The sequence below is a fragment of the Mustela nigripes genome, chromosome 8 (genome assembly GCF_022355385.1).
Source record: "Mustela nigripes isolate SB6536 chromosome 8, MUSNIG.SB6536, whole genome shotgun sequence".
Classification (NCBI taxonomy): Eukaryota; Metazoa; Chordata; class Mammalia; order Carnivora; family Mustelidae; genus Mustela; species Mustela nigripes.
In genome coordinates, this window is record NC_081564.1 from 74,094,417 (window position 1) to 74,121,896 (window position 27,480).

General features: G+C 44.1%; 1 protein-coding gene and 1 long non-coding RNA gene across 7 annotated transcripts in view; one reads left to right on the forward strand and one right to left on the reverse strand.

Moving 5' to 3' along the window:
• The first annotated feature begins 972 nt into the window (after positions 1-972).
• Positions 973-27,418, forward strand: LOC132023650 (uncharacterized). 4 transcript variants are annotated; one of them, XR_009406016.1, is made up of 7 exons: positions 973-1,151; positions 8,320-8,400; positions 8,514-8,639; positions 19,440-19,539; positions 25,833-25,957; positions 26,154-26,234; positions 27,302-27,418. It is a non-coding gene; the product is annotated as an uncharacterized LOC132023650 (long non-coding RNA). The 4 variants fall into 4 exon arrangements; XR_009406015.1 differs by lacking the exon at positions 27,302-27,418 and adding an exon at positions 26,384-26,615; XR_009406013.1 differs by lacking the exon at positions 27,302-27,418 and adding an exon at positions 26,387-26,615.
• The window catches only part of ATP8B1 (ATPase phospholipid transporting 8B1), a 125,137-nt gene continuing 108,500 nt past the window's right edge, over positions 10,844-27,480 (reverse strand). For all 3 annotated transcript variants that reach the window (XM_059409737.1, XM_059409739.1, XM_059409740.1), the window contains 9 exons: positions 26,623-26,698; positions 23,286-23,418; positions 22,605-22,893; positions 18,620-18,843; positions 17,402-17,485; positions 16,383-16,628; positions 15,924-16,062; positions 13,471-13,601; positions 10,844-12,520 (listed from right to left, as the gene is read on the reverse strand). In XM_059409737.1, coding sequence (XP_059265720.1) covers positions 12,296-12,520; positions 13,471-13,601; positions 15,924-16,062; positions 16,383-16,628; positions 17,402-17,485; positions 18,620-18,843; positions 22,605-22,893; positions 23,286-23,418; positions 26,623-26,698 — 1,547 coding nt within the window. In that variant the 3' untranslated portion in view covers positions 10,844-12,295. The remainder of the gene's footprint in view (positions 12,521-13,470; positions 13,602-15,923; positions 16,063-16,382; positions 16,629-17,401; positions 17,486-18,619; positions 18,844-22,604; positions 22,894-23,285; positions 23,419-26,622; positions 26,699-27,480) is intronic.

The window sequence follows — 27,480 nt, forward strand, 5'->3', positions numbered from 1 at the left end:
AACAAGACGGAAGCCACAGTCATTTGTAACCTGTTCTCAGAACTGACATCCCTAACCTTCACCATATGCTGCTTTATTGGAATCCTGTCACCTGATCCAGCCTACACTCAAAGAAAGGGTTTTACACCAGCACATGCCTATTAGGAGGTGAGGTCGATGTGGCCATCTTAGAAAGCTGCCTTCCCAAACTGCGGTGCCTCTTGTCACCTGATTAGTGAGGTGACATTTCATCATTTCTACTTACTGTTTTGGTCAAATGGACCAACCCTCGTACAACACGGGAGAGGACTACACAGAGGAGAAAACCAGGAGGTGAGGCTCAGTGAAAACCATCCTGGGGGCTGCCTGCCACCAGCTGGATGAAGTTCTCCTCTTCACCCTGCCCTGGGCCCCCAGAGGCTGACTGATGGGGACTGCATCCACGTGCTGTCTTCTGGTCAAATACAGCTAGAGGGGAGCACAGCAGGAGAGCAAGAGAGAGGACAGTAAGCTCGGGGTATTTATTCGCCCAGCTGCCTTGCCACAGGTTGGCTGCATCAGTCAGGCGGCACTAAGAAACCCTCATCTGGACTGCCCTTCATGCACTGTTTGGCTGACAGTCTCAAGGAAGCAGAACTTTCCTTGCAGTGTCACGTAAAGGGGTCACTTCCAAGAACAAACTGAATGAATGAAATGAAATGAAATGAAAATGGATGGCATTGCTCTTCTGTCTCCTCACCCGACTCTGGCCAGCTGGGGCCGCCCCCTTCTCGTGGTCCTCGACTGTCAGTCTCCGCGCCCTCTCAGGGTTGTCCCAGTCTGGGCTGACTCCCACTTCTCTCCAGTCTCTAGATGCGAGTCTAAGTCTTAACACTGTGATGGCCCTCATGGGCCACCGTAGCCGACAGCCTGTTTGAACTCAGGGCGCACGACGCCGGCGCCGCCATGTCGTTTCCGGCCATTTCCGCCTCTCGCTCACCTGGTCCTGCCTCGTGGCTCCACCCATTACCTCCAGGTGTGGCAGGACGCTCCGGGACCGGCCCTTGCCGCGGGAGCGCTGCCTTCACGGTACTCTCTCGGTGCAAACCCTCAAGTGTCTATAGTGTACTCTTGTGCACCTAGCGATTTGCTCCTCAAAGGAGTCTCCGGAGAGAGAAGAGGCAAACATTGCTGTAAGCACCTTTGAGGCTCCTTTACCTGTTCTCAAGCCCGGAACGGCGGCAGGGGGGCAGGGGAGGCCCAGGGTTTTGGTAATTAGCGAGTGGTCGAGCAATCCAAAAATCTCAATCCTGTTTAAAACCGGCTCGAAACTGCAAAGAAAAAGTGGGAGTGATTACGATGAAACTTCAGTTTAAGCAATTGTAAACGTAACTTTCCTTTTGTTGTAAAGTTTAAGAGCTTAGGTTTGCTCGTTCGTTTATTTCAGTGATTTACAGGCTTCATGTTTGTGAACTGCCCGTTTATAAGCACCGAATCTATACTCTCTCCCTTAAAAAAAGAAAAAAGAAAAAAAAGGAAAAGTCATTCTAAAGCCCTGCTAGACGCTTTCCTGTAAGGAAATGAATGATGAAAACTCAGCAGCTGGGGCTCTAAACCATAGGATACATACAGAGGATACCAGACTCTTCTGTTCTGCTTCAGTGACCCTGACCAGGTTCCTTCACATCCCTGAGCCACAGATTTTTCCACCTGAAAATGATAATCTGGAAAGGTTGTTATGAGATCAAGTATACAAAATGCCTAGTATATGGTTGGCATCCAGTAAGCCGTCTGTGTTAGGTTAGAAATGGTATTAATTAATCACTGTTAATCTCTTGTTTCATGATTCTGCGCGATTCACATCTTCAAGCCTCGGACCAACCTGCTGAGGCTTTCCCCGCCCCATTTCCACGTTCACGCCCTCCCTCTTCATTTCCTGAAAGTCTCAGGAATTCAGGATTCAGCACACAAATCTGCAGGCCCTTCTCACTGCCTCACCTCTCAGCAAAGGACTTTGTTTCTTGCTTCAGGCTGTTGACTAGGAGCTCTGGGCTGGCCTCCCTTCCTGCCCTCCAACTTCCCCTATTCAACACCTACTTCTGCTGTCCTTCGAGGACAATGCACTAGTGTCCTCTCTCCTGACAACTCCTTTGCGGGTCTCCACAGCTCCCCAGGCTAATCTCCATTCCAGCCCAGGAGAATACTTAAAAAAATAAACCCAACCATTTTTATTTTCCGTTGGCAACCTTCCATGATTTCCTTTTGCTCTCAGGATCCCCGCGATGTGCCCATGCAGACCCACCAGGCTGTGTATGGTCCAGCCTACCGTTTCTTCCTAAAAGTACAGTTAGCATCAGCTTGGGCTAGTTTCTTCACTGATTGTCTTGGGTATGATGGGAACTTGGGATAGCGTTTAAGAAAGGTGAAGACAGAGGTGCGTGGCTGGCTTAGTGGCTTAAGCCTCTGCCCTCAGCTCAGGTCATGATCTCCAGGTCCTTGGATAGAGCCCTTGGGCTCTCTGCTCAGCAGGAGTCGGCCTCCCCATCTCTCTCTACCTGCCTCTCTACTTGTGATCTCTCTGTCAAATAAATAAAATCTCTAAAAAAACTTAAAAAAAAAATGGATGTTGAATTTTATCAAATGCTCTTTTTCATCTACTGGGATGATTGTATGATTTTCATCATTTATTTTGTTAATGTGCTATATCACATTGATTTGTGGGTGCTGTATCACCTTTGCATCCCTGGAATAAATCGCACCTGACCATTGTGTATAGCCCTTTTAATGTGTTCTTGAATTTTGTTTGCCTGTATTTTATTGAGGATTTTTGCATCTATGTTCATCAAGTATATTGACCTGTAATTTTCTTTTCTTGTAGTATAGTCCTTTGGCTTGCTATCAGGGTAATAATGCTGGCCTCATAAAATGAATGTGGAAGTATTCTTTCTCTTCTGATTTTTGAAAGAGTTTTAGAAGGTTGGCATTATTTGGTAGAATTCACCAGTGAAGCTCTCTGGTCCTGGACTTTTGTTGGTTGGGAGGTTTTTTGATTACTGCTCCAGTCTCCTTACTAGTAAATTGGTCTGTTTAGCTTTTCTGTTTCTTCAGTCTTGTAGGCTTTATGTTTCTAGGAATTTGTCCATTTCTTCTGGGTTGTTCAATTTGTTGGAGTATAAGTTTCACAGTATTCTGTTATCATTTGTATTTCTGTGGCACCACTTTTTTTCTTGGTGTGTCTAAAGATTTGTAAATTTTATATATCTTTTCAAAACCAGCTTTTTTTTTTTAAAGATTTTATTTATTTGAGAGATAGTGCATGTATTCATGGGGTGAAGGACAGAGAAAGAAGCAGACTCCCTGTTGAGCAGGGAACCTAATGCAGGGCTGGATCCCAGGACATGGGGATCATGACCTGAGCCAAAGGCAGAGGTTAACTGTCTGAGCCACACAGGCACCCCAAAACTAGCTTAGTTTCATTGATCTTTTTCCCTTTGCTTTTTTAGTCTTCATTTCATTTATCTTTGCTTTGACCTTTGTGTTTGTCTGGTTTTTTTTTTAAGATTTTATTTATTTATTTGACAGAGATCACAAGTAGGCAGAGAGGCAGGCAGAGAGAGGAGGAAGCAGGCTCCCTGCTGAGCAGAAAGCCCGATGTGGGGCTCGATCCCAGGACCCTGGGATCATGACCTGAGCTGAAGGCAGAGACTTTAACCCACTGAGCCACCCAGGTGCCCTGACCTTTGTTTTTGTATTTGTTTTTTCCTTCTATTGAGTTTGGGCTCTGTTCCTCTTTTTCTGGTTCTGTGGTGTGTAAAGTTAGGTGTTTTGGTTTTGGTTTGGTTTGGTTTGAGATCTTTCTTGTTTCTTGCGGTAATTGTTTATTGCTCTGCACTTCCCTCCTAGAACTGCTTTTGTTGCATCCCATGGGTTTTGATATTTGTATTTTCATTTGTCTCAAGGCACTTTTTATTTCACTTTTGATTTTTTTTTTTTTTTGACTCATTGGTTGTTCAGTAGCATATTGTGTAATGTGCATATATTTGTGAATTTTCCAGTCTTTTTTTTTTTTAAGATTTTATTTATTTATTTGATAGATCACAAGTAGGCAGAGAAGCAGGCAGAGAGGGAGGAGGAAGAGCAGGCTCCCCACAGAGCAGAGAGCCCGATGCGGGGCTCCATCCCAGGACCCTGGGATCATGACCCAAGGAAGGCAGAGGCTTTAACCCACTGAGCCACCCAGGCGCCCCCAGTCGTCTTCTTGTAATAGGTGTCTCGTTTCATCCATTGTGGTCAGAAAAGATGCTTGGTATGATTTAAACCTTCTGAAATTTATTAAGACTTGTTTTGTGGCCTAATATGTAATCTCCTGAATAATGTTATTTGTGCACTTGAGAAGAATGTATATTCTGTTGTTTTTGGATGGAATGTTCTATATATATTTGTTATATCTGTCTGGTCTAATGGAATTTTTAGAGCCAGTGTTTCCCTATTGATTTTCTGTCTGGATGATCTATCCATTGATGAAACTGGGGTATTAAAATACTGTAATATTTTTGTGTTGCTGGTTATTTCTCTCATTATGTCTGTTAATATTTGCTTTATATATTTTGTTGCTACTATTTTTGGATGCATATATATTTACAAATGCTATGTGCTTTGGGTGGGTGATCCTTTTATCATTATGTAATGACCTTCTTTGTCTCTAATTATAGCCCTGGTTTTAAAGTCTATATTATGTGATGTAATTATAGCCACCCCGCTTTCTTTCTGTTTCCATTTGCAGGGACTGTTTTTCTATCCCTTCACTTTTAGTCTGCTTGTGTCCTTATATCTGAAGTGAATCTTTTTAGCATATAGATGGGTCTTGTCTTTTACCCATTCAGCCACTCTTTGTCTTTTGATTAAAGAATTTAGTTCTTTTACATTTGAAGTAGTGTGTATCAACTATAGCTTTTTGCTTTGTGGTTACTGTGAAGCTTACACTTAACTTAGTAACAGTGTATTTTAAGTTGATAATAACTTAAGTTTGAATACCTTTTATTTATTTATTTTTTAAGATTTTATTTATTTATTTGACACAGAGAGAGAGAGAGAGATCACTAGTAGGCAGAGAGAGGGGGAAGCAGGCTCACTGCTGAGCAGAAAGCCTGATGCGGGGCTTGATCCCAGGACCCTGAGATCATGACCTGAGCCGAAGGCAGAGGCTTAATCAACTGAGCCACCCAGTTGCCCCACTATACAAGCTTTTTAAAAATATCAATCCACCACCTTTATATTAGATTCTGAATTTCACTGTATATTTTCCTTCACTAGTGAGATTTTATACTTTTGTGTTTTCCTGTTACTAATTAGCACCCTCCCATTTCAGCTTATAGAAGTACCTTTAAGCTTTTTTTTTTTTTTTTAAATATTTTATTTACTTACTTGGCAGAGAGATCGATCAAAACTAGGCAGAGAGGCGGGGAAAGCAGGCTCCCCGCTGAGCAGGGAGCTCGATGCCGCGCTTGAGGCTCGGTTTAATCCTAGGATCCCAAGACCAACCTGAGCTGAAGGCAGAGGCTTAACCGAGCCACCCAGGTGCCCCCACTTTAAGCTTTCTTCTAAGACCCGTGTGGTGGTGATGAATTCCTTTTTGCTTTTGCTTGTCTGAAAATCTCTTTATCATTCCTGAAATTCTGAATTGAAACACTGCGGGGCACTGTAATTCTTAGTTGAAAGTTTGGAAGGGTTTTTTCCTTTCATTACTTTGAGTATATCCTGACACTCCCTTCTGGTCTGCAAAGCTTCTCCTGAAAATCTGTTGATTGTCTAATGGGGGGAATCTCTTTTACATAACAAATTGTTTTTCTCTTGATGCTTTTAAAATTCTTTCCTGTCTTTAACTTTTGAGATTTTAATTATAATGTGCCTTGGTTTGAGTCTCTTCAGATTCTTATTTGGAACTCTCAGGGCTTCCTGGATCTGGATGTCTGTTTCCTTCCCCAAGTTAGAGAAATTTCAGCTAGCTGTTCTTTCTTCAAGTGAGCTGTCTGCCCCTTTCCTCCTTCCTCTGGAACCTTGTAATGCACATGTTGGACTGTTGGATGTTGTTTCATAAGCCCTATAAGTTACCTACTTTTTTACACTAGGGTTGGGTTTTTTTGTTTGCTTGCTTGTTTTTGCTGCTCTGATTGGGTGAGTTCTGTGCTCTGTATTGGAGTTTACTTGTCCTTTCTTCTTCTTCATCTAGTTTACTGTTGAACCTCTCTGGTTATTTTTCAGCTCATTGATTATATCTCCTAGCTGCCTCACAGAGGAGGATCTATGTCAGCACCTAGATTCAGGCTGATTGTAAGACCCCTAGGGCAGCACCTTACAAATACATACAGCCCTACAGGACAGCAAGCATTAAGTCCCAGGGGCTACCTACACTGGGTACCTTGGAAGTGTCTCCTGAGTGTCAGTCACAAAAATTGGGGTGCCAGACAACTGTATGAGTTCCTTTCTGGAGGATACCAGCAGTCTGAAGGAAGGTGGGTGGAGTGCACAGGCGGGCATCTCCTGACTTCTGTCCCAGGACAGCATCTTAGAAGCTCACTCCCTAGGTCTTCATCAAACCAAAAGCCTGCCCCTCGGGCCAGAGCTCCAGGACCAGCAAATAGTCCTTTATCACAGAGAGTGGGGGGCGGGGGTTGGTGTTAGCCGGTGTGTGGTGTGTGTGTGTGGTGTCCTGGAGTTTGTAGCAGGCCACAGTTGGCCTCCCCACCTGTTACAGTCTAGTGGGCCACAGGAATGCAGATCCTGTGGGCCACCGGAGCTAGGTGGTGAAGGGCCGTCCACTGGGTGGTAACTGTCCACAGCAGTCAAGGCCTCGGACATAGAAACTGGTACCAGACCCGTATACACACTGCCTCCTGGGCGATGCTGACACGCTAGAGCGCGGCAGAAGGAGAACACAAAGCTGGTCCTCTGAGGCCTCTGGAAAGGCTCACAGACGGCCCTCAGATGTGTGCTGGCTTAGAAGTCTAGCCTCTGACGTAGCTGTGGAGATGAGCTCGTGGGCCTCTTTCACAGGAAAACGAGGCTCCTCAGACTTGCCTATGGCTGTGCTCTGGGAATGGTAGCAGTTAAAAACTCGTTTCTCGGGGCGCCTGGGTGGCTCAGTGGGTTAAGCCGCTGCCTTCGGCTCAGGTCATGATCTCAGGGTCCTGGGATCGAATCCCGCATCGGGCTCTCTGCTGAGTGGAGAGCCTGCTTTCCTCTCTCTCTCTCTCTCTGCCTGTCTCTCTGTCTACTTGTGCTCTCTCTCTGTCAAATAAATAAATAAAATCTTTAAAAAAAAAAAAAAACTCGTTTCTCTGTTGGTTACAGTCATGTGTGACCTGTGCTAGGCAATCTAGAGGTGTCACCTCATAGCATCCGCGAAAATTGGGGCACCAGGTGAGGGTATAAACTCCTTTCTGGGAGATACGGACTCTAGGTGTGTGCCAAACCAGAGGCCTGCCCCTTTTGGGCCCATGCTGCCGGACAAGCACATCACAGAGAGCCTGGGTGTTTATTTTGGTCTGCTGGCTGTGCAGGACCCTGGCAGCCAGCCGAGACCTTGTATCTGATTGATATAGTCGTGCGGTCCCCGGAATGCAGGCCCTGCTTGCCCCCAGAGCCAGGCGATCAAGGGGTGTCCACTGGATGGGTGCTTGCAAAAACTGGGGTGCCAGGTGTAAAAATGGTATGAGAGGCAATGAAAAGCTCTCCTCTGGGAGATACTGGTGCTCTGGAGGGCAGCGGCGAGGGCAGTGTGAAGGTGGTGCCGAGATTAACCAAATGTCCACTGGCCTCCATCCTGGGAGAGTACCCAGCAGTCCCCCAGATGTGTTAAGTGAGATGCCTGCCTCTCAAGCCGATGCTTTTAAGAGCAGAAAGCCTCTTTGATGTCAAGTCTGGCTGCTCCTGTGCTGGGCTGTAGTGTGAGGGAGAAGCCAGGGGCCTGAGGCCAGTCGGAGCCATTTCTCAGTTTGCTCGCTAGCCTTTCAGGCCTCATGCATGCAATGCTCATTGGTTTCCAAAGCTCTAAGTTTTAGGGCCTTATTTCTCAGGCGTGGGTCTTAAAAGTTGGGCTTCCCGATATGGGGTTCAATGCTGGAGGTGGGGTTTTCAGCAAGACTGCTTCTCTGCCTTGCCTCCCCACCTTGGTGTGGGGGGGTTGCCCCAAGTTACGAGTCCCTCTGCTTTTGTTTCTGTTTTCGAAGGAAATCATTCCAGATGTAGCTGTGGATCTGGTGTGTCCGTGGAAGGGAGTGAGTTCAGAATCTGCCTTATGTCTCCATCTTGAACTGGCCTTACTCCTTTTAATGGCTAAATTATATTCTGTTCTCTCCATAGCCTACGTTTTGTGTATCCACTCCGCTGTGGATGGACGTTGAGGTGATTCTGCCCTTGTTGGATGTTGTGAGTGGTGCTGCGGTGAGCATTCACGTGCAAATATTTGAGTGCCTGTGTTCAAGGTTTTGCGGTGTGTATATGTGTATACACTTCAGAGAATTGCTGTTAATATGGTAATTCTGTTTAACTTCCAGAGGAACCGCCAGACTGTTTCAGCAGTGGTTGCAGCGTTTCACATTCCCACCAGCAGACCATGAGGGTTCCGGTTTCTCCACAGTCCTTGTGAACAAGTATTCCCTGCCCCATCCCCGGCCTTTTAGGTAAGCTCCATTCCCAACATGGGGCTTGAACTCACAATCCCGAGAACGAGAGTCCCGCGCTCTACTGACTGAGACAGCCATGCATCCTTCCTTTTCTACTGATAGTCATCCTAGTGGATGTGACGTGGTATCTCATTGTGGTTTTGATTTGCATTTCCCTGAGGACTAATGTTGTTGAGGATGTTTTCATACACTTTTTGGCCACTTACAGATCTTCTTCAAAGAAATGTCAATTTAAGTCAAGAAGTCATTTTTACAGTGTTTTCTGATAGGCCTTTTTGTAATTACAAATGCACCAGATGTTTTATTGTAGCCATAACTTTTTTTTTAAAATATTTTATTTATTTGACAGAGAGAGACACAATGAGAGAGGGAACACAAGCAGGGGGAATGGGAGAGTGAGAAGCAGACTTCCTGCTGAGCAGGGAGCCCAATGCGGGACTCAGTCCCAGGACCCTGGGATTATGACCTGAGCTGAAGGCAGACACTTAACGTCTGAGCCACCCAGGTGCCCCCTGTAGCCTTAACAGTCTAGCAGATTCTGATGGGACTGTTAGAAGCTGTCTTATGGGACGCCTGGGTGGCTCAGTTGGTTAAGCAGCTGCCTTCTGCTCGAGTCATGATCTCAGCGTCCCGGGATTGGGTCGTGGGACCCTTGCTCAGCAGGGAGCCTGCTTCTCCCTCTGCCTCTGCCTGCCATTCTGTCTGCCCGTGCTCTCTCTCTCTCCCTCTCTCTGACAAATAAATAAAAATCTTCAAAAAAAAAAAAAAAAGCTGTCTTATAATTTTCCCAAGTTTCACTTACATCACATGAAGGCAACAACTGCTAAAATACAGAGTCCGTTGGAGCACATTTGGTTTTGCTATCACATTGGAGTCCTTTAAGAACTATTTTATCCTCGTTGGATATCATTACTGAATAGTTTCAGGTATTGATTGTCAGTAAGAACCTTTAGGTGGTGCTCTTTGATTGAAAACATGTTCCTCGGGTGCCTGGGTGGCTCAGTTGGTTAAAGCCTCTGCCTTCAGCTCAGGTCGTGGTCCCAGTGTCCTAGGATCAAGTGTCGCATTGGGTTGTCTGCTCAGTGAGCCTGCGTCCCCTCCTCTCTCTCTGCCTGCCTCCCTGCTTGCTTGTGATCTCTGTCAAGTAAATTAAAAACAACAACAACAACAACAAAAAACACATACACACACATATATTCCTCAACCCCTTTAAATACAGTAGGGCATCCTAGGGGGAAAAGTGCCCCCCCCACCTTTTAAGGGACTATATCCAATGTCTGCTCAGAACTTTTTCTTATACAATTTTTCTTGCAGAGTCTGATCTGCCCCATGTCCTTTCACCCCATTTCGAAAGGATTGCTCTGATACAGACATGAAGTTCTGCTCCCGAAGCCAGCTGTCAATTGTGGAATAAGCAAAAGGGGGGGGGGGGTCCTAATTTTCCACCTTAGAAAGCACCCAGGCTGAGGGGCTTTCTCATCACCTGCTGTCTGTTTTGCCTCCCAGACAAGTCCCCACGATGTTACTCTACAGAGAACCTGTGTCTCTGTGGCATAGTCCTGTGGTGCCTGGGTGGCTCCATCGGTCAGGAATCCAACTCTTGATTTTGGCTCAGGTCCTGAACTCAGGGTCCTGGGATACAGCCCTGCATTGGGCGGCGCTGAATCTGCTTCAGATCCCCCCCACCCCCAACTCTCTCTGGAAAAAGTCTGTGGCATAGTCCCATTTCTTTGGTGGGTCACAGTTTTCCATAGTGTCCCGGAGCAACCTGTCCATCCTGTAGCCGGCCGGTCATGCTCTGCCCTCCCCCAGCCTCAAGCCTCAGGTCCTCTTCTCACTGCTCTCCTGCCTCTCAACGCCTTAATTTCCCTTTGATCATTTACTCACTTCCCAGCCCCTACTTTTGGTCAAAGGTTACCTTTGCTTTTATTCTACCTTCAGAATTGAGGTCATTTTTTAAAAACTGCGCCTTACCTGAGTATCCAAAGATGTACCCTGTCTGGACACAGTTGCCCTTGCCGATTATTAATCCACATCCGCCGGCCTTTTACAGTCTGAGGACTTCTTCTCTCCCATCTCTGCTAAGACGTAGCACCTGCCCCAACTTTTATTTCTCACTGCAAGAGGACCCATGTGTTTCTTTAGCAACCTTGTAGGCCTTAGCTCCTGTCATATCCCCTACTTAAAAGATACTTTCCAAAGATTTTACTAAAGCATTTATTTTTTAAACAAAAATATACATTAAATCTCAGATTTACAGAATATAGAAATAATTTATCCAAAGCAATTTGCATTTTAAAATTGTTAATATCGCACCCAACAGTATAAGTCTTTGACACATTTGCATTGTCGACTTTTCCCACAATTCACAAAACAGGAGAGAAAACTGAGAATTATACAAGCAAACTTTGCTTTACCAAACAAAAGAAAAAACAATTTAGTTTTTTTTTTTAATTTATAAGATAAAGTTGTAAACTTCCAGAAATTTACTTCCATAGGATAAAGACCCATACATTCTTTCATCATACCTAGAAAACGAACTATATACATGTTGTGATTTTCTTATAGGAACTCAAAGGGGACAGATATTGGGAACATTCACAGCCTAATGGTAAAGAACAGAATTATTGAAAACACATCTGTATCTTCATTAGAATATGGAAACTGATGTGTGAAAAACAGAATGAGAAAAGCCTCTAGAAAAATAACTTTTGACTCTTTGAGGATAGTTTCCATAATTGCTTAAAATTAATTTTAATTTCTGAAGGTACACTGTTAGTCTGAAAAATGTGGTTGCCAACAGCCTTTTCTCTGAAGACATAAGACAAGTGAAAACATGAGGCCTCTGTACAAGTCCCTTATAAAATACATATATAGGCAGGTATAGAGTTTGCTTTTCAAAAGAAAGCTTTACCCAAAAAAAATCACAATTTATCACTGATGCCCTTAGTTTTCAAGGACTTTTTAAAAAAGCCCATAAATATTTAAACACATCTTTTAAAAATGAAAGTAGGGAAGGACGTGGCTAAAATAATATGGAAAGTAAGAGTAAACGTACATGATGCACACTTTTAACCTGGTAGTAAACTTAGCAGATGGAAGGCTTGTACTTATGAAATGTGAAGTGGTTTCCTTGAGCTATTAAACAAATATGAGAAGAGGAAACCACGCAGTTCATTATCAACTCTGAAAAAGTCATCGGACCACTTTGCTTCCAGGTGATGAACATTCATGAATTTTTTTGTCCTTGCCATTATAAATACAAGATCTTTGTTAAAAAGGTAGCCTATGGGGAAGAAAGCAGCCTCTGGAAATTCGTGTTGAAGGTCCCAGACGGGATGATCTAAATGTGATTTTCCGAGTACCATCTGAATTGAAATAGAAGACAGTTCCTAATTCTGTTGTCCTAGATGGAGACTGGATTAACAGGTTCCCTTTGAATCATAAAGAACACAGGTGAATAACAGGACCTGGGAAGGTATCCTTCGCTATTGCAACAGTCCGGCAGCCCAAGCAGCTTGTGATGAAGGTGGTGGTCTTTAACATCCTCGTGACAAATTCAGGGTTTTCTTGTCTTATAAAAAGTCCTGAGAATCTTTCCATAAAAAAAAAAAAAATAGACATTTGTACCCGGCGTTGCGGGGGCAGGCGCGTCAGCTCTCCACGGTCCGCCGGTACTCGGCGGTGCCCTCGGCGATGATGGCATCCAGCGGGGAGCGCTTCTTGCGGATGCTGCGCCCGGAGGAGATGAGGTCGGCGTAGCCGCGCTGGTGCGAGAAGGCGTAGGCGGAGCGGCGGGAGGACACGCCCCGGCGGAACACGTGCTGCCGCCGCTTCCACTGCTCCTCGGCTTTCAAGCGCTTGCGGTGCTTCTGAATCTGCGGGCGGCAGAGACACGGAGGTGTGGGACGGCGTGGGACGGCATGTGACAGCGGAGGGGGACCGGGCGGGCGCTAACCTGGATGCGGGCCAAGCTGTCTCCTGGAGGGCGGCGGCCCCGGCCTCCTCTGATAGAGAGAGGTTCCGGGCATTCCCAGGGTCTCCCAGCCAGAAAGCCAGCCAGAAAGCGGGAGCCGAAAATGCCACTCGCCTACGCTACTGGATGGCGCTCCCAGGAGCAGGACCCGGGACTTGCCTCGCTCAGCACCGGCCAGGACCCGCCACGTGACGGGGTCTGGTCCCAGAGGCCTGCCAGGAGTGGGCGGGGGCCCCTCATGCCCCATTCCGGGGCTCCTGAGGAAGCTTCTGGCCTCCTGTGGCCAGTGAGGTGTCGGGAGATGCCCAGAACTGCAGCAGCCAACCCCCAGCTCCAAGCTGAAGCTCTAGCAAGGATAGCAGAGGGGAGCGATGGAAAGAACCCCAGTCTTTTTCTAACAGACATTAAGGCGCTCAGTCCCCTTAGATGACTTAAGGTGCTCAGTGCCCCAAGCCTGCTAGTCAGTGTGCGAGCTGAAGGGGTGCATTATTTGGACAACTTGTAGCTCAGAGGATCCTGCCAGAAGAGGGGGCATTTTTCTTGAAATGAAGAAAACCCCAACCTCTTCACAAGGAAAAATGTTAGTATTATAATTGTTAAATTGAGCGGATAGACCTATGGGGTTCCTTATACTATTCTCCCTTTGATAATGTTTAAAATAAAAAGCATGCAAACAAAAATCCCAGTCCCAAAGGACTTATTTGCAAGATGGAGTTAAACAGAAGTAGTATTAAAAAATGTTCACACCAAACTTGCCACGGATTTAGAATTTTGCAGCAAAGCTGCTTTGGGGACAGGCCTTGCTTTCTGTGAGGGGCACTCAGAATGAGGAGAATACTATTTTTTCTGTACCTTATCACTTTCTGATGGCCAGATGGTCATTGACAAGAACCGTATGGCGACGACGGGCAGCAGGCACACGGCAACGGTCAAGATGATGGTCAGCCAAATGTATGGCTGTCTCAAGGCGTTGGAAGCTGTGCCTGTAAAAACATGGAGAGTGAATCCCAGGGGTCCTTCATCCTCAGGGCAGAGTGAACATTCCTTAAGCCTTAAATGATTGTCTGTGGTAAACTTTCACAGATTGGCCTCCCCAGAACATCCCATCACTGCTGAAGGAATGAACATTTTAAAAACGGGACTAAGCAGAGCACCTGGGTGGCTCAGTTACTAAGCATCTGCCTTCAGCTCAGGTCATGGTCCCAGAGTCCTGGGATTGAGCCCCACATCAGGCTCCCTGTTGGGCAGGAAGCCTGCTTCTCCCTCTCCCACTCCCCCTGCTTATATTCCTTCTCTCGCTGTCTCTGTGTCAAATAAATAAAATCTTGGGGCGCCTGGGTGGCTCAGTGGGTTGAAGCCTCTGCCTTCAGCTCAGGTCATGATCTCAGGGTCCTGGGATCGAGCCCCAAATCGTGCTCTCTGTTCAGCAGGGAGCCTGCTTCCTCCTATCTCTCTGCCTGCCTCTCTGCCTACTTGTGATCTCTGTCAAATAAATAAATAAAATCTTAATAAATAAATAAATGACATCTTTTTAAAAATAGGGCTAGGCAAAGCAAAATGAGGAAGGCAAGTGTACATCACTGAACAACTAAATAAGGAAAAAAAGTGTTTGTTGACATTGCATTAAGTAGAAATGCAAAGTTAGGCCATCTATACTAATACGTTTTTCCAGGAATTTACTTTCCAATTTATAGTTTGAAACTCCAAGTAACAGTAGCAACTTGCCCTGCCATTAGTATGACAGCCCTTATGGCGGGTGTTTTATACAGGTCATGCCATTTCATTACCTCTGAGGGATGAAGAGTAACCTTCTTGCCACACAAGGAAATTGAGTTGTGGAGAAGTAAAGATTTCCCGGGGTAACAACTAGCCGTGGCAACTCCTAAATTAAACCCTATATCCATCTGACTAGAGCCTTGCTTTTTCCATTGCAGTTCAGCAGCAAATTTATGTCAGAGAACGTAATAATTCATACAACTAGATAATCATATATAACTACCCAGTTTTATAATTAACATCCCTTAGAGCCAAATCTATCACAGTGTTCCCTGTACTTACACTGTAAGTTTATAAAAGTAGTGGCCTTAATTTTTTAAATGTGTTTTTACACTGCTAAATAAAAAACACACCCTCCCTTTGGGAATATTTTAAGTAATGGGGTACTAATAAGCTTTTTAAAACACAGAGTCGGTGAAGAGAAACAATCATCAAAAAAATGACCTCACTCCCGAATAAAGGGTTATTACCACAGCAAATGTCTTTTTACAGCTGGCCATTAAAAAAAAAACAGAAAACAAACTAATTTTTTACAGGGAAACTAGTTTATGGGGACTTTTTTCCTCATTGTGAATCCAAGCTACTGTATTTAATAAACTAAGAAATTTGTAAATTCTAATTCATGATATTTAAAAATTTGTAATATGTATGAAATAGTTCAAATTCATTCTAGCATTTATCATTTGTCCTATTTTATACAGCTGTAAACTATTTCTGAAAGTTTACTTCTTGCTCTGCATACATTTTTTTTTAAAGGTTTTATTTATTTATTTGACAGATCACAAGTAGTCAGAGAGGCAGGCAGAAAGAAATGGGGGGAAGCAAGCTCTGAGCTGAGCAGAGAGCCCAATGCAGGGCTTGACCCCAGGACCTTGGGATCATGACCTGAGCGGAAGGCAGAGGGTTTAACCCACTGAGCCACCCAGGGGCCCTTCTGAATACATTCTTCTAATGATGTGATAGGTTTTCCACTTCTGAATTCTAAAATTTCATCATATGGGACTCATACCTTGATTAGCTACTATAACATTATTAGATCTTTGAACTCTTTCCATTTTAAAAAAACAATTCGAATTGCAGTGGTATAATCTTTGTACAAATTGATTTTTCCAGAAATTGGTATGTATTATCTTTAGGTGTTTTCCCCAAGTGGAAATCCTGGGTCCAAATGTATGAGAAGTTTTATAGTTCATTACATATTTCCAGATAGTTCTTTGGAAACATTATATTATCATGCTACTAGCATTACATGCATACTCGATTTCCCAGGAACATACTAGTATTAGATTTGGAGGTGGGACCTCCTGTCTAACTGAACAGATGCAGTTATATCAAATTTTTAAATTTTGCTTTTTTCCTGTCACATTATCCCTACACTCCAGCCCACCACCGTCATTCAGTTGCCAGTCAGGACATTAATTTTCACTAGCAATAACTTCCATGTCATGTTATTACTTAGAAGTTACCTTGGAGTCTAAACCAGTAACACTTTTCTATACCTTTATTTTTGGAATTTAGAAAATACCAACCTGTAAATTGAAATGCAGAGGGAAAGAGGACATGTATTCCAGCACTATGAAAGTCAAACATGATGCCAAAATAAAGAGCAATGCTTCCAAATATGGAAAAAGCATTCACAAAAGTCCAGTAAGAAGTATCCAAGCCAATCTGTAGAAAAACCAGAGAAAAACAGAGCATTCACTTTTAGGGAGTTACCAAGGAATAAAGAATCTAAGGATTCTGAAAATAGAATTCAACAACTTAGGCATGATTTGGCTTGAATACCGAACAATCAAAAACTATCCTTGGCTCAGGCAAGAAGCAGGAAATGTGCTCGGTGTAAGGCGTGCAGACAGCATTTGCATTTTGTAAGGCGGCCGAGGCTCAGCGGGAGGGAGAGTGGGAGCCAGGTGCACGCACACACTGGTCCGTGGACAGAAACGCAGGTAACTGACGGATACTGCGAACAGTCGACTGACGCCACGTACCTGGAAGTTCACTGTTATTATGAGAGCAGAAGCAATGGTCACTGCAAAAGACTGGTAGTCTGAAGGCGCCTCTCCATCCTGTCCCACAGTTTGCAGATACGCTCCCAGAGGTATGAAGAAGAGAACCATCGATGTTAAAACTCCATGCATCAAGCTTACAAAGAACTTCTTGTAGTTGAAGAGTAAGTCTCTTTGTCCTACGATGTACAACCCAGGGAAGCGGAGGCTCAGTTTGTCACTCACATCCTTAAAGGGAAAAAACACACGGGAAATAGCTGTGCGCCATCCAGGACCCAAGAGCTCCGAGATCCATTCCAGTTTCTCTCTCACAGAGAGTTTCAGCTTAGTTTTAGGAAGGCAAAACCTCAACAAGGTTAAGTCCTGAATGGTTACAGTTTGCAGAGACCAACCCCTTCACTTCAGTCCACCGTTATCTGCTATTTAATTAAGAAAGGGACTAGGTAGAGATCTATTAGTTTGCTCCTCAGAGAAGGAAAGCAAATAGTCATGTCAAAAAAAAAAAAAAAAAAGTAGGGAGACTATTTTTACCTCCTGGGAGCATATATTCTAATTTTTTTTAGAAAGTCTTTTCACATCCAAGTTGATGGGTTAATTCCAGATGATTCTTTTTATCCATTAATAACAAAGAACTGCTCCTGGATGAAATGTGGACTAATTTGGGAAACTGAACACAGGCGTTTGGAGAAAGAGTAAAACAATTTTAAAGTCACTCCTCTAGAGACAGACTATACTGTCAGGTGTCTTGACAAGAAACTCCTAGTGTCCAAAAGGGAGATAATAAACTCTCCTGTTCATGAATTCAGCCCAGGCACAGAAATGCCCTTTTGTCACTGTCATACAGAAGTACAGCAGCTATCCTGGTCGCTCAACAACAGGACAAGAATAGGGTTTTCTTGGGAAGCCATGAAAACCAAAAGAATGCACTGAAATATTCGCTTTTAACTTCTCAAACGGGCCCAGTCGGGCCTGAAGTGTCCGCGTCTGCACAAGGCTCCTACCTGGTCAAGCAGCCCCATGAGGAGCACGGGCAGGCTGGAGTAGAGCACGTTGTAGAGCGTGATGAACCAGTCCTCATACGCGGTCTGTGGGGAGAAGACCGTGGCTGTGTCACCAACCAGCACCTACTGCCCAGCTAGTCCACGCGCATCCCCCTCTCCCAGAGCCTGCAGGGCCCCGGCTGTGTGCGGCCTCTGCGGGAGCCACATCCCGCGGAACGGGCAGAATCAAAGAGCGCTCCACAGAAACAAACCTGCCTTCCAACATAGATGGGGGAATACACACCAAAACATGTTTTGGAAAAGGAGTCCCTTCTGTTTGACTAATGCTGGAAAATACGTTGGTGCCGATCCTTTTTATATCCCTTGATCAATGAATTAGAATACGTAACACAAAAACTGGTTCAAAAAGCACGTAAGGTATCATTCAAATGTTCCTTTGCTTTGCGAGTCTCACGTTTCCATGTAAACATCACATGCAGAATGTGAATATGAAAAATGGGCTCCTGGAAGCGTAAGCAGGCCCATGCACAAACGGGTCCTCAGGGCGGCGGAGAGGAGCCGGGCTCACTCTTCGCCACCAGCTGCACACAGGCCTGTGGGGAGCAGGACGAAGGCCCTCACTGTGCTCAAGGCTGCCCCAGGCCCTCGGGTTTGGAAGCTCTTCTGATACCATCTGTCTGTGGCATCAGAAGTTTGGACAACCACAAGCATTGATTTTAGGTTCATTGTTACTAATGATATTTTTTTGCTGTTTCACCATTTCAGCATATTCTGTATGTCCCCCACTGCCATTTCAGCACTAACAAAAACCAAAAATCAACAGGTAAAGAGAACAGATTGATGATCATCCCAAATTTATATAATCCTTTTAGCCTATCACGGTATCATTTTATATGTTCAGCGTTGAGTAATTTGTTCTCGCTATTAATGGCAAGGTGACGCAGGGGAAAAAAAATCTAGGGTAAAGGCAAAGACACATAACAAAAGCCAGTAGGTCAGGAACAAACCCGAACTTTCTGAAGGCAAAATAAACTATTTTTTAAGGCACCAGAAACCTTTTAGAAAAGTCATCGATAATCTCAATCCATGCCTCAACTGTTGAGAGAGAGAGAGAGCATCCAAACCGCAAGCGCAAAGGGGACAGGTTTTTTTCGGAAGTAGAGTTTTATTTATGGAAGACTTCTCCTCATCAGATAATACGAATTATCATTCTGTTACCTGCGCAGAGTAGCCGTTGAAGAAGGAGTACCAGAAATGAACCAGAGTGAATGCAAAGTTCTTGTAGAAGAAGTAGCGCAGGAACTTGCACATCCGTATGTAGGACCACCGGCCGTGCACCAGCAGCAGCCTCTGCAAGTAGCGGAACTGGGCGAAGGAGTAGTCGCTTGACATGACCGCCTGCATGCCTTCTTGCCCGCTTATGCCAACGCCGATGTGGGCAGCTGTGGGGCAGAGGGAGCACATACGTGAGTCCTAAGCTAATTTTAAGGCGAAACATTAAGGCGATGAACATGTTTCCACAGCAAAACACAGAAACACATTCATGAAACAATACATGTGAAAACTGCCACTCACCAGCCCCCCACCCGAGCTTCTGAACTTGATGTCCAAGATATGGGTTGCCCAAAAGAACACATGCTGGGGCCTCTAAAGGGTGTTTGTGGAAGGATCTCAGGTGGGTGGCGAATTCCATTAGGATTATCTACCCAGCGCGTCAGCCATCCTTCCCACCCACGGGGTCAACCCCAGGAGTCCGTGCGGACTGTGTGTCCCTGGTCCCTGTGTCCCTGGCCACCACTGAGCCGGCTGAGGGCAGACAGGTCCTCCGCAGCGGATGCTGTACACTGGCCCTCCCAACCTCCCTGCCACCCTTGTTCTATGGGAAAGGTGGGACACATGTAAAAACCTTACACCGCTCAGACTCCCTGGCACTAGTTCTGTTTGTGAATTGGGTTCCATTGTGATGAGCCACTTGAAGTGGAAGTCGATGTGGGCTGGAGCTCAGCAGCACCCCTTCCTTTTTTTGGCATTTCTGCAGCACAGTTCATATCCTCTCTCCAGCTGCCTGGATGTTGACAGACAAAAGCTGCTCAACTGAAAAGCCCTTCATAGGAGCCTCAAAGCTAGAAGCTCCTCCGGTAAGTGACTAAGATGTTAGAGACTCGTGCTAGCACCTGCTTTCTTCCGTCCATCCAGAGCTTTTCATGAGCACCTGGTCCCTTGTATTAATCACTTCCTGCTTAAAGTACCAGCGGGGTCTGGTTCTTGTACTAACCTTGACTGAAAACCCAAGCTGGGGCGATCAGTGTCGCTTTCACATTTTGGAATTAAGATTTGGGCGTATTTGTCTTTGGAATTTTAACCTGTACATTCTAGAGTTGTGGGAGATTATATATATATATATATATATATATATATATATGTGTGTGTGTGTGTGTGTGTGTGTGTGTGTGTGTGTGTGTGTATATATATATATATATATATATATATTTTTTTTTTTTTCCCCCCTCCTGAGGGGCAGAGAAGTGAAGAAGTCTAGAAAGAGGGAGAAACCAGAAGCTGGGGTCCTGGTGCAGTTCCAGGTCCTGGTTCTAGCATCTTTCTGAGGCCTGGCTTCTTGGGAGGCACAAAATATCTTTTTTTTTTTTTTTAAATTTGGGACAGAGAGAGCAGGAGTGCAGAGGAGAGGCAAAGGGAGAAGCAGACTCCCCACTGAGTGGGGGAGCCCGATGTGGGCTTGATCCCAGAACCCTGGGATCACAATCTGAGCTGAAGGCAGACACTTAACCAACTAAGCCCCCGCGCAGGTGCCCCCATCTTTTTTATGTTTTTAAAATAAATATCTTTTGGTCTTGAGCTTACTTTAGTTGTTCTCTAATATTTGCAATCAAAAGTATTTTAACAAAGATAATATTAAACTTTCAGCATTTAATTATGGCCCACCATGACCTTAAGAGGCACAGTTTTTTCCTGGGGAAGGTTCCAGAATGGATAAAAATCAAAGTCAAATTTTTATCTGTTTTTCCAAAAGTTGAATTACGAACTTTATCTAGGTCTTAAAAGACATGGAAGTAAAGATGTACTGACATCAATTAGAGAACATGTGTTGGAGAACACAATGTATTTTTGCTTAGACCTAAGAGCGACTGCCAACTCAGGAGGTTTCCAACTGAAAGACGCTCCCCAAATCCTGCCATGGTGGCAGAATACAAGGTCCAGCAAATTCAAAGCAACACAGTGACTTGGCCAAACCTAAGTTTTAAGCAGCCCTTTGCAATTCTAAAAAATAGAATAAATTGCATGTCTCAGTCAATATTTATGATTTCTTTCAAAACACATAAATAATTCTTATGACTAGTCATGGTTGCCAAACTGCCCTTTCCTCCCAAACCGTGGCCTTCTTTCCCGAACAAGCAACAAAGGGAAATATGCAGAGGTCCTGGGGCCAGGGAGGAGGAATGCCGGCCGCAGGCCCTGATGTCCAGCCCAGCCTTTTTGCTGAGCACACCAAGGACAGTATGTGAAACGAACACAGCCTCAGCTCACAGGGGATTCAAGGCAACTGAACAGATGTACTTTGTAAGGCCACACTTTTTTCCCCCTATTATCTAAATATAGCCACCTGGATTTTCCTGAAGCTTCAAAAATGGAATTTCAGATGCCTCATGGGTAGGCTGCTTCATAGCAGTTTAACAAACCCGTCATGTCCTCACGCTTTTCTGCCTCTGTCTCCCCTCTCATGCTGCTTGTTCCTTCTTAGGGTGTTAGATCTTCTTAGGGCACCAGCCAGCAGACCTCTTCCAGCCCAAGAGAGGGAGAGAGGGCGGGCAGCCCTAGAGAGTCCTTGCATCCATATGGCGGGTTTCAATTCCCTCCACGTCCACTGGGCTACACTACTAAACGTGGAGCATGCTAACAAATGGCCAGATATTTGGACATTTAAATTTCACTGTACTTCCTTCTAAGCAAATATCATTTCTGCATACTATTTTTTATGCAGACGAAAGTGATGCCAGTTTTTCTAAAGTACCAAAAGGCACTATCAGTACTTGGACTTCTGAGGAGACCTGCGTTTCTTTGATTTTCATCCCAAATGGAAAATGAACTAGAACCGGCTGTAGGGGCAAGAAATTGATAGCATTTGGAGCAAGAAAGCCAGTCCTATGCTAGGGTGAACACATGCAGAACACACTGGAGACGAATGACAACTAGTGGTGGCCACAGACATACACATGATAAAGAAGACATACGTCACATAGCTGACTCTTGCTGAGGAAGATAAAGTTGGAATATTCTTAGAATAGATCGAGAAGGAGGAGTAGGAGACTCTAAGAAAAGAAAAAGACATGAATTACAAAATAGCCTGAATTAAGCCTAGTTATACATTATGCAGTTAAAGTAGCCAGCGTAACAGGACATGTGTGGTCATGTAACAAACGGTTCATCTTAATCATACCACAAAACTGGAGGGGACATCAAAGATAATATTGTTTTTTAAAACCAACCCAGGATTCAGACATGTTGATGAGGGTTTGGTTCTGCACACTTTACTACGAACACAATGTATTTCTGCGTGATAGGACTCGGTTCTTCAATTTTGAAGACCTAGGGTGCTCCAACCAGCGAAACGACCCTTGACCCTCTTCTAGGAAGGTCAGGAGGCTCATGAGAGCATGTTGGAGCTTTGCTTCAGCGCCAGGTATGTCACCCTGGTCACCCAGTTTGCCAAGAGCAAGAAGAAAGCCCTAGAAAAAGATGCTCAGAAGAAAAAAAAAATGCTCTCAAAATCCAAGAGAATTCACTCCAAGCTCGGCAGAGATTTTTGCAAAACTATTAAATAGCAGGATTTTTTTTAATAAGCCTTAAGGAAATATGGAAAAGTAGCAAGAGAAGGAAAACAAATCCACACGTATGTAAAAGAGGGCAGCAAATAAGGCTCGGTTCCCCCATCTGGAACTCCTCTTCCACTTGGCACTTCCCAAGTGGCACTGTCTCCTCCCTGCTCTCTCCTACTGGGTAGCCTGAGCTTCCTGAGGGCAGGGTCATAGGTGTCGTCATCATGCGGAAAGGCCTTTGTCAGGCATCTTCTTTATGAAAGCCTAAGCAGCGACAGTCAGAAAGACTACCCCCCCCACCCCCCAAACATCCCTGCCATTGCTTCTCTCTGGCAGCTCCAGTGGCACCGGCTGTGGGCAAGACTCACTTTTGATCATGTTTACATCGTTGGCCCCATCTCCGATCGCCAGCGTGATGGCCTTCTTGTACCTCTTCACCAGGTCCACCACCATCGCCTTCTGCTTGGGGGTGACCCGGCAGCAGATGACCGCGCTGCACTCGCAGGCCAGGTCGACAAAGTTCTTCTGCCGCTGCTCTTTCCTAGCTTCCAGACGCCGCTTACTCTGTGTCCGCATGCGTCGTTCTTCTTCTGTCCTTGGGAACTTCAGCTTCAGAATCTTACTTCTCTTGGTCTTTTTCTCCAGAAGAATCTCATTCTGGGTGGAATCAGAGGATTACAACCATTTGGTTTTTATATCAAGAGTGTCATTCCCAAGACCTTAATCATGTGATGGTTCTTGGGTTACATCATGGATGATACTGTTTTGACTATAAAACCTATTTACTATAAAATTTAGAAAATACAAAAATGTACAAAGAAGAAAATTAAAATGACCCATTGATTGATGAGGCAGGGATAACCACTATTAGCAGTGTGATATGATTCCCTTTGTAGATCATATATTAATTCTCAAACGGGAAATTTCCTATTCATTTGCAGGCTAACAGATTTTTAGGTTGGCAGTTAATATGGGAAACCATCTCAAATCAGTCCACAATGAACTGCTTTAGTTTAATCCAGAGGTACAGATACAGTAATTATACGTACCAGCCAAGAACCAGTGATTATCAAGGCACGGTTTTCACCAGATGGAAAAAAAGGTTCATGCACCGGGGGTACAAATTTTGCATAGACACCACCTCTATTCCTCTGGTTTTCCATCCTTGTGTGAAGAAGAGCACTGGGGGGAAAGAAATTTAAGTGTTTTAAGAGTACAAGACTGTAAACCGACCGTTGACAGTGAGATATTTTGGATAAATAATCTTTTTAAAACTGTGATTTAAAAAACACACAAAATTTATCATAACTATTTCTACTATGTATACAGTTCAGTAGAATTAAGTATATTCACTTGGCTTTGTAACCAATCTCCAGAACCTTTTCATCTTTCAAAACTGAAAACTCTATATCAATTAACGAACTCTGCATTTCCCTCTTCCCTGGTCCCTACTACTTTATTTCTGTTTCTGTGAATTTGACCACTCTAGATAACTCCTATAAGTGAATCATACGATATTTGGGGTTTGTTTTGTTTTGTTTTTTGCAATTGGCTTATTTCACTGTCCTCAAGGTTCATTCCTATTGTAGCACATGTTAGAATTTCTTTCCTCTTTAAGACTATGCCATTGCATGGCTATACTACATTTTGTTTATCCATTCATCCCTCCATCAATGGAAATTTGGGTTGCTTCTACTTTTGGCTATTGTCACTAGTGCTGCTATGGACTTGGGTATGAAAATCTCTCTCTTTGAGTTCTGGCTTTCAATTCTTTGCGATATATATCCACAAGCAGGACTGCTGGATCATACGGTAATTCTTTTTTTTTTTTTTATACGGTAATTCTATTTGTGATTTTTCTGAGGAATCATGATACCGTTTTCCATAGTAGCTGCACCACTTTATTTCCTACCAATAGTGCACAAGGGTTCTAATTCTCACATGCTTGCCCACATTTGTTATTTTTTGCTTGTTGTTGTTTTTAGGGTTTTTTGTTATTATTGTTGTTGTTTTAAAGATTTTGTTTATTTAAAAGAGAGATACGGAGATAGTGAGAGAGGGCATAGGCAGGGAGAAGAGAAGAGAATCAGGCTCTCTGATGAGCAGGGAGCCCGACGTGGGGCTCGATCCCAGGGCCCTGGGATCATGACCTGAGTCGAAGGCAGACGCTTAACTGACTGAGCCACCCAGGCACCCTGCCTTGTTTTTGTCTTGATAGGAGCCATCCTAAAAGGGTATATACTATGACAGCTTATGCTGGCTTTAATTTGCATTTCCCTAATGTTTAGTGATGTTGAGCATCATTTCATATGCTTGGTGGCCATTGGTATATCCTCTTTGGAGAAAAGTCTATTCAAGTCCTTTACCCATTTTTAAATCCAATGACATAATCTCTTTAAGTCTTAATTCCTCCCTCTGTGGGGCACCATGTGCTTGGTGCTTTGTTATCTGCCAAAGACAGCTCACGGAAGACAGAGCTGAAAATGTGTTCATAAGCAATGGGAGAGGGCAGGCAATCTTGATCTGAATTTTAATACCTGGTGTGAACCCCCAGTGTATCATCAACAGTGGCTACTAGTTGGCAAGAAGCAGCTTACTCCCACATATAATTATGTTTGCTTCTGAGAAATCCTCAGTGCTTTATATCAACAAGTAATCGAGAAGACCACATATACTACATTCATGTGCAAGAAAAATGAGTTATGGAGTTTAGGAGTGGAAGGGTCCACAAAGATCTCACCCAGACTCTTCCTTTACAAGGAAGAGACATGAGGTGATTGACCTGCACCAAAATGATAGGAAAATGGCAATGAAAACTCAGGTCTCCTTACTCTCAGGCCAGAGCTTTCCTCATGACACGCACACAGCCACTGTTCTCCACCTTAGCACTACTATGTCTCGGGGCCGGGGACTTCTCTGTTGTGTGTGGCTGTCCGTTGTGTGTGGCTGTCCGTTGTGTCATCGGATGTTCAGCAGCATCCCTGGCCCCTACCCCGCCCCCCGCATTATGACAACTAAAGATGTCTCCGGACATTGCCAAATGTTCCCTGGAAGGCAGAATCACCCCCGGTTGAGAACCAGTACCCTAGAGGATTGGGTATTTATTACTTTTTTTTCTACATTAACTGTTCATTTTCAAGTTGAAATTAAGGAGTTATCAAGATAAATCACTAAAAGGCTGGAAGAGAAAAAACGGGAAGTTCCCCATCCAAACCATTATATAGGAATCACCCTTTCAGGAAGCATCTACAGAGAAAGATGGAGTCAGCCCTCTAGGAAGTAAACCTAACTAACAGCAGGCTCACAAAATTTGCTACTTGCATAGATTTTTACCTTCTAATTTAGCTCAGGGCCCAATTTTCAACACTTGAGAAAGAGAGACCCAAACTCTATTAAGGCCCCCATCTATGAGAAATAAGGCCATCTGGCCATTAGCCAAATCACTTGAAACCAGGAAACTTCTTACGTAAACGTATTAGCATTTATTTGTCTATTCCTATTTTTTTTAAAAGCTAAAAAAGCACAAAGAGGCATGGTTTCTGCAAACAGAACTGATCTATTTAGATGTTAGAACTACCCAATTTTGTCTAATTTAGCCTAGTGCCCAGTATCCTGGAACAGCTCGCAAAAGCTCCAGCACCATCATTAGAAAGAAGATGAACCACAACCATCAACTCCCTCATCATCTCATCACTTCCCGGCCTTTGGGCTAAGCTCAAGCGTAAGTCCCTCATCATCCTACCAGACTAGGCACGTGTGTCTGCCCACAGCTTCTGGCCTTGGGACAGCCTGGGGGAGGTGTTGTAAGGAAATGATTTGAGAAATAAATATAGTTGTCAAGATAGCACCGTCCAAGAACTTGTGCAACACACTCTCAGCTTTTTAACAGGACACGGCTCTTCCTGATGCCTTTCCAGGTCCGCTGTGCCCCTGGGTTCTCAAGAGTTCAGGAGAAGCTATGCTTTGAAGTATCCCACGCCATCCAGACAAGCCTAGAGGTACATCTCATCCAAGCAAAATTGTGGCATTCTTTCCTTCTGTATTTCTTTCAAAATTAGAATTCTTAGAAAAGGCAGCACATGGAGAGAATTCAGATTAATTGGCTAGTAACATCTTGATCTCTTTTTTTTGTTTGTTTTTTGGTCAGCAGGTAAGCACGGAGGACTCCCCAAGGAATGGAGAGAAATGGCCCCTGAAAGAGTAAATAAAGGCCCCAAGCTCCCCTAACTCTAAAGTCTGCACAAAATAAGGTCAAATCATGGTAACTTGGAACTACCTGGGTTCTCCTGCTTCATTTAAATGTGAGGAAAGCTGTCTGAGGGGACAGTCAGCTCTCATTTCTCGCCATCTGCCATGTCTACTGCCTCTAGTTTTGCCTTTACTTACTTTATATCTTCCCCATAGCAGATAGTGGTGTCTTCAGTCAGAAGTTCACATGCAAATCCTATATTTTCAGCAGTTTCTACAACAGAAAAATATTAAGTGAGGGTATGTGTTGTAGTGAGTGCTGTGTATTATGTAAGACTGATGAATCACAGACCTGTATCCCTGAGACAGGTATATAATATATAACATTATATGTTAATAAAAAATAAAAATACAAAAAAAATCTAAAAATAAATAAAATTTTAAAATTAAGTGTTGTTCCAGTTGATGAATGATGGACTTTAGCTAGTAATGAGACTTTTTTTCCAGTCATGAAATAGATTCAAGCCAGTATGCTCTTTTTTCTGTGATAAAATAAGTGAAGCCACTTATTTTTTATAACTTCTCAGTTATAAAAAGAACTGTATCATCAAACACATGAACTGGTTATTTAATAAATCAGTGTTCACTGAAATACTAAGCAGTCAGTTCCTGTGGTTTAATCATTCTGTTATAGAAGAAAAGAAAAGATAACTATTTCCACAAACCTTTACACAGAGCTCCTACTGCAGATCCCCCCCCCCCCCTTTTTCCATTACCACCCATTGTTATGTGTTTAAGGTCAGGACTTCCCTTAGCTTATCAGAGTGTGTAACCCATTAACAACGTAAGGTAAGAAAAATTATCCAATTTTCCGCAGGAGGCTTGTGGAGTGAGGAAGCCATGCCAAACAACTCCTGGTTGAGCTTTGGATTTAAAAGATAAGATCATCCCTTGGATATAAAATTTTAATTAATCATTTTAAAGCAATAAAATGGGTCAGAAAACTGAAGTAGTTGATCAGCATTCTGTATCGTTCCATTCTGCGTCCAACATAAT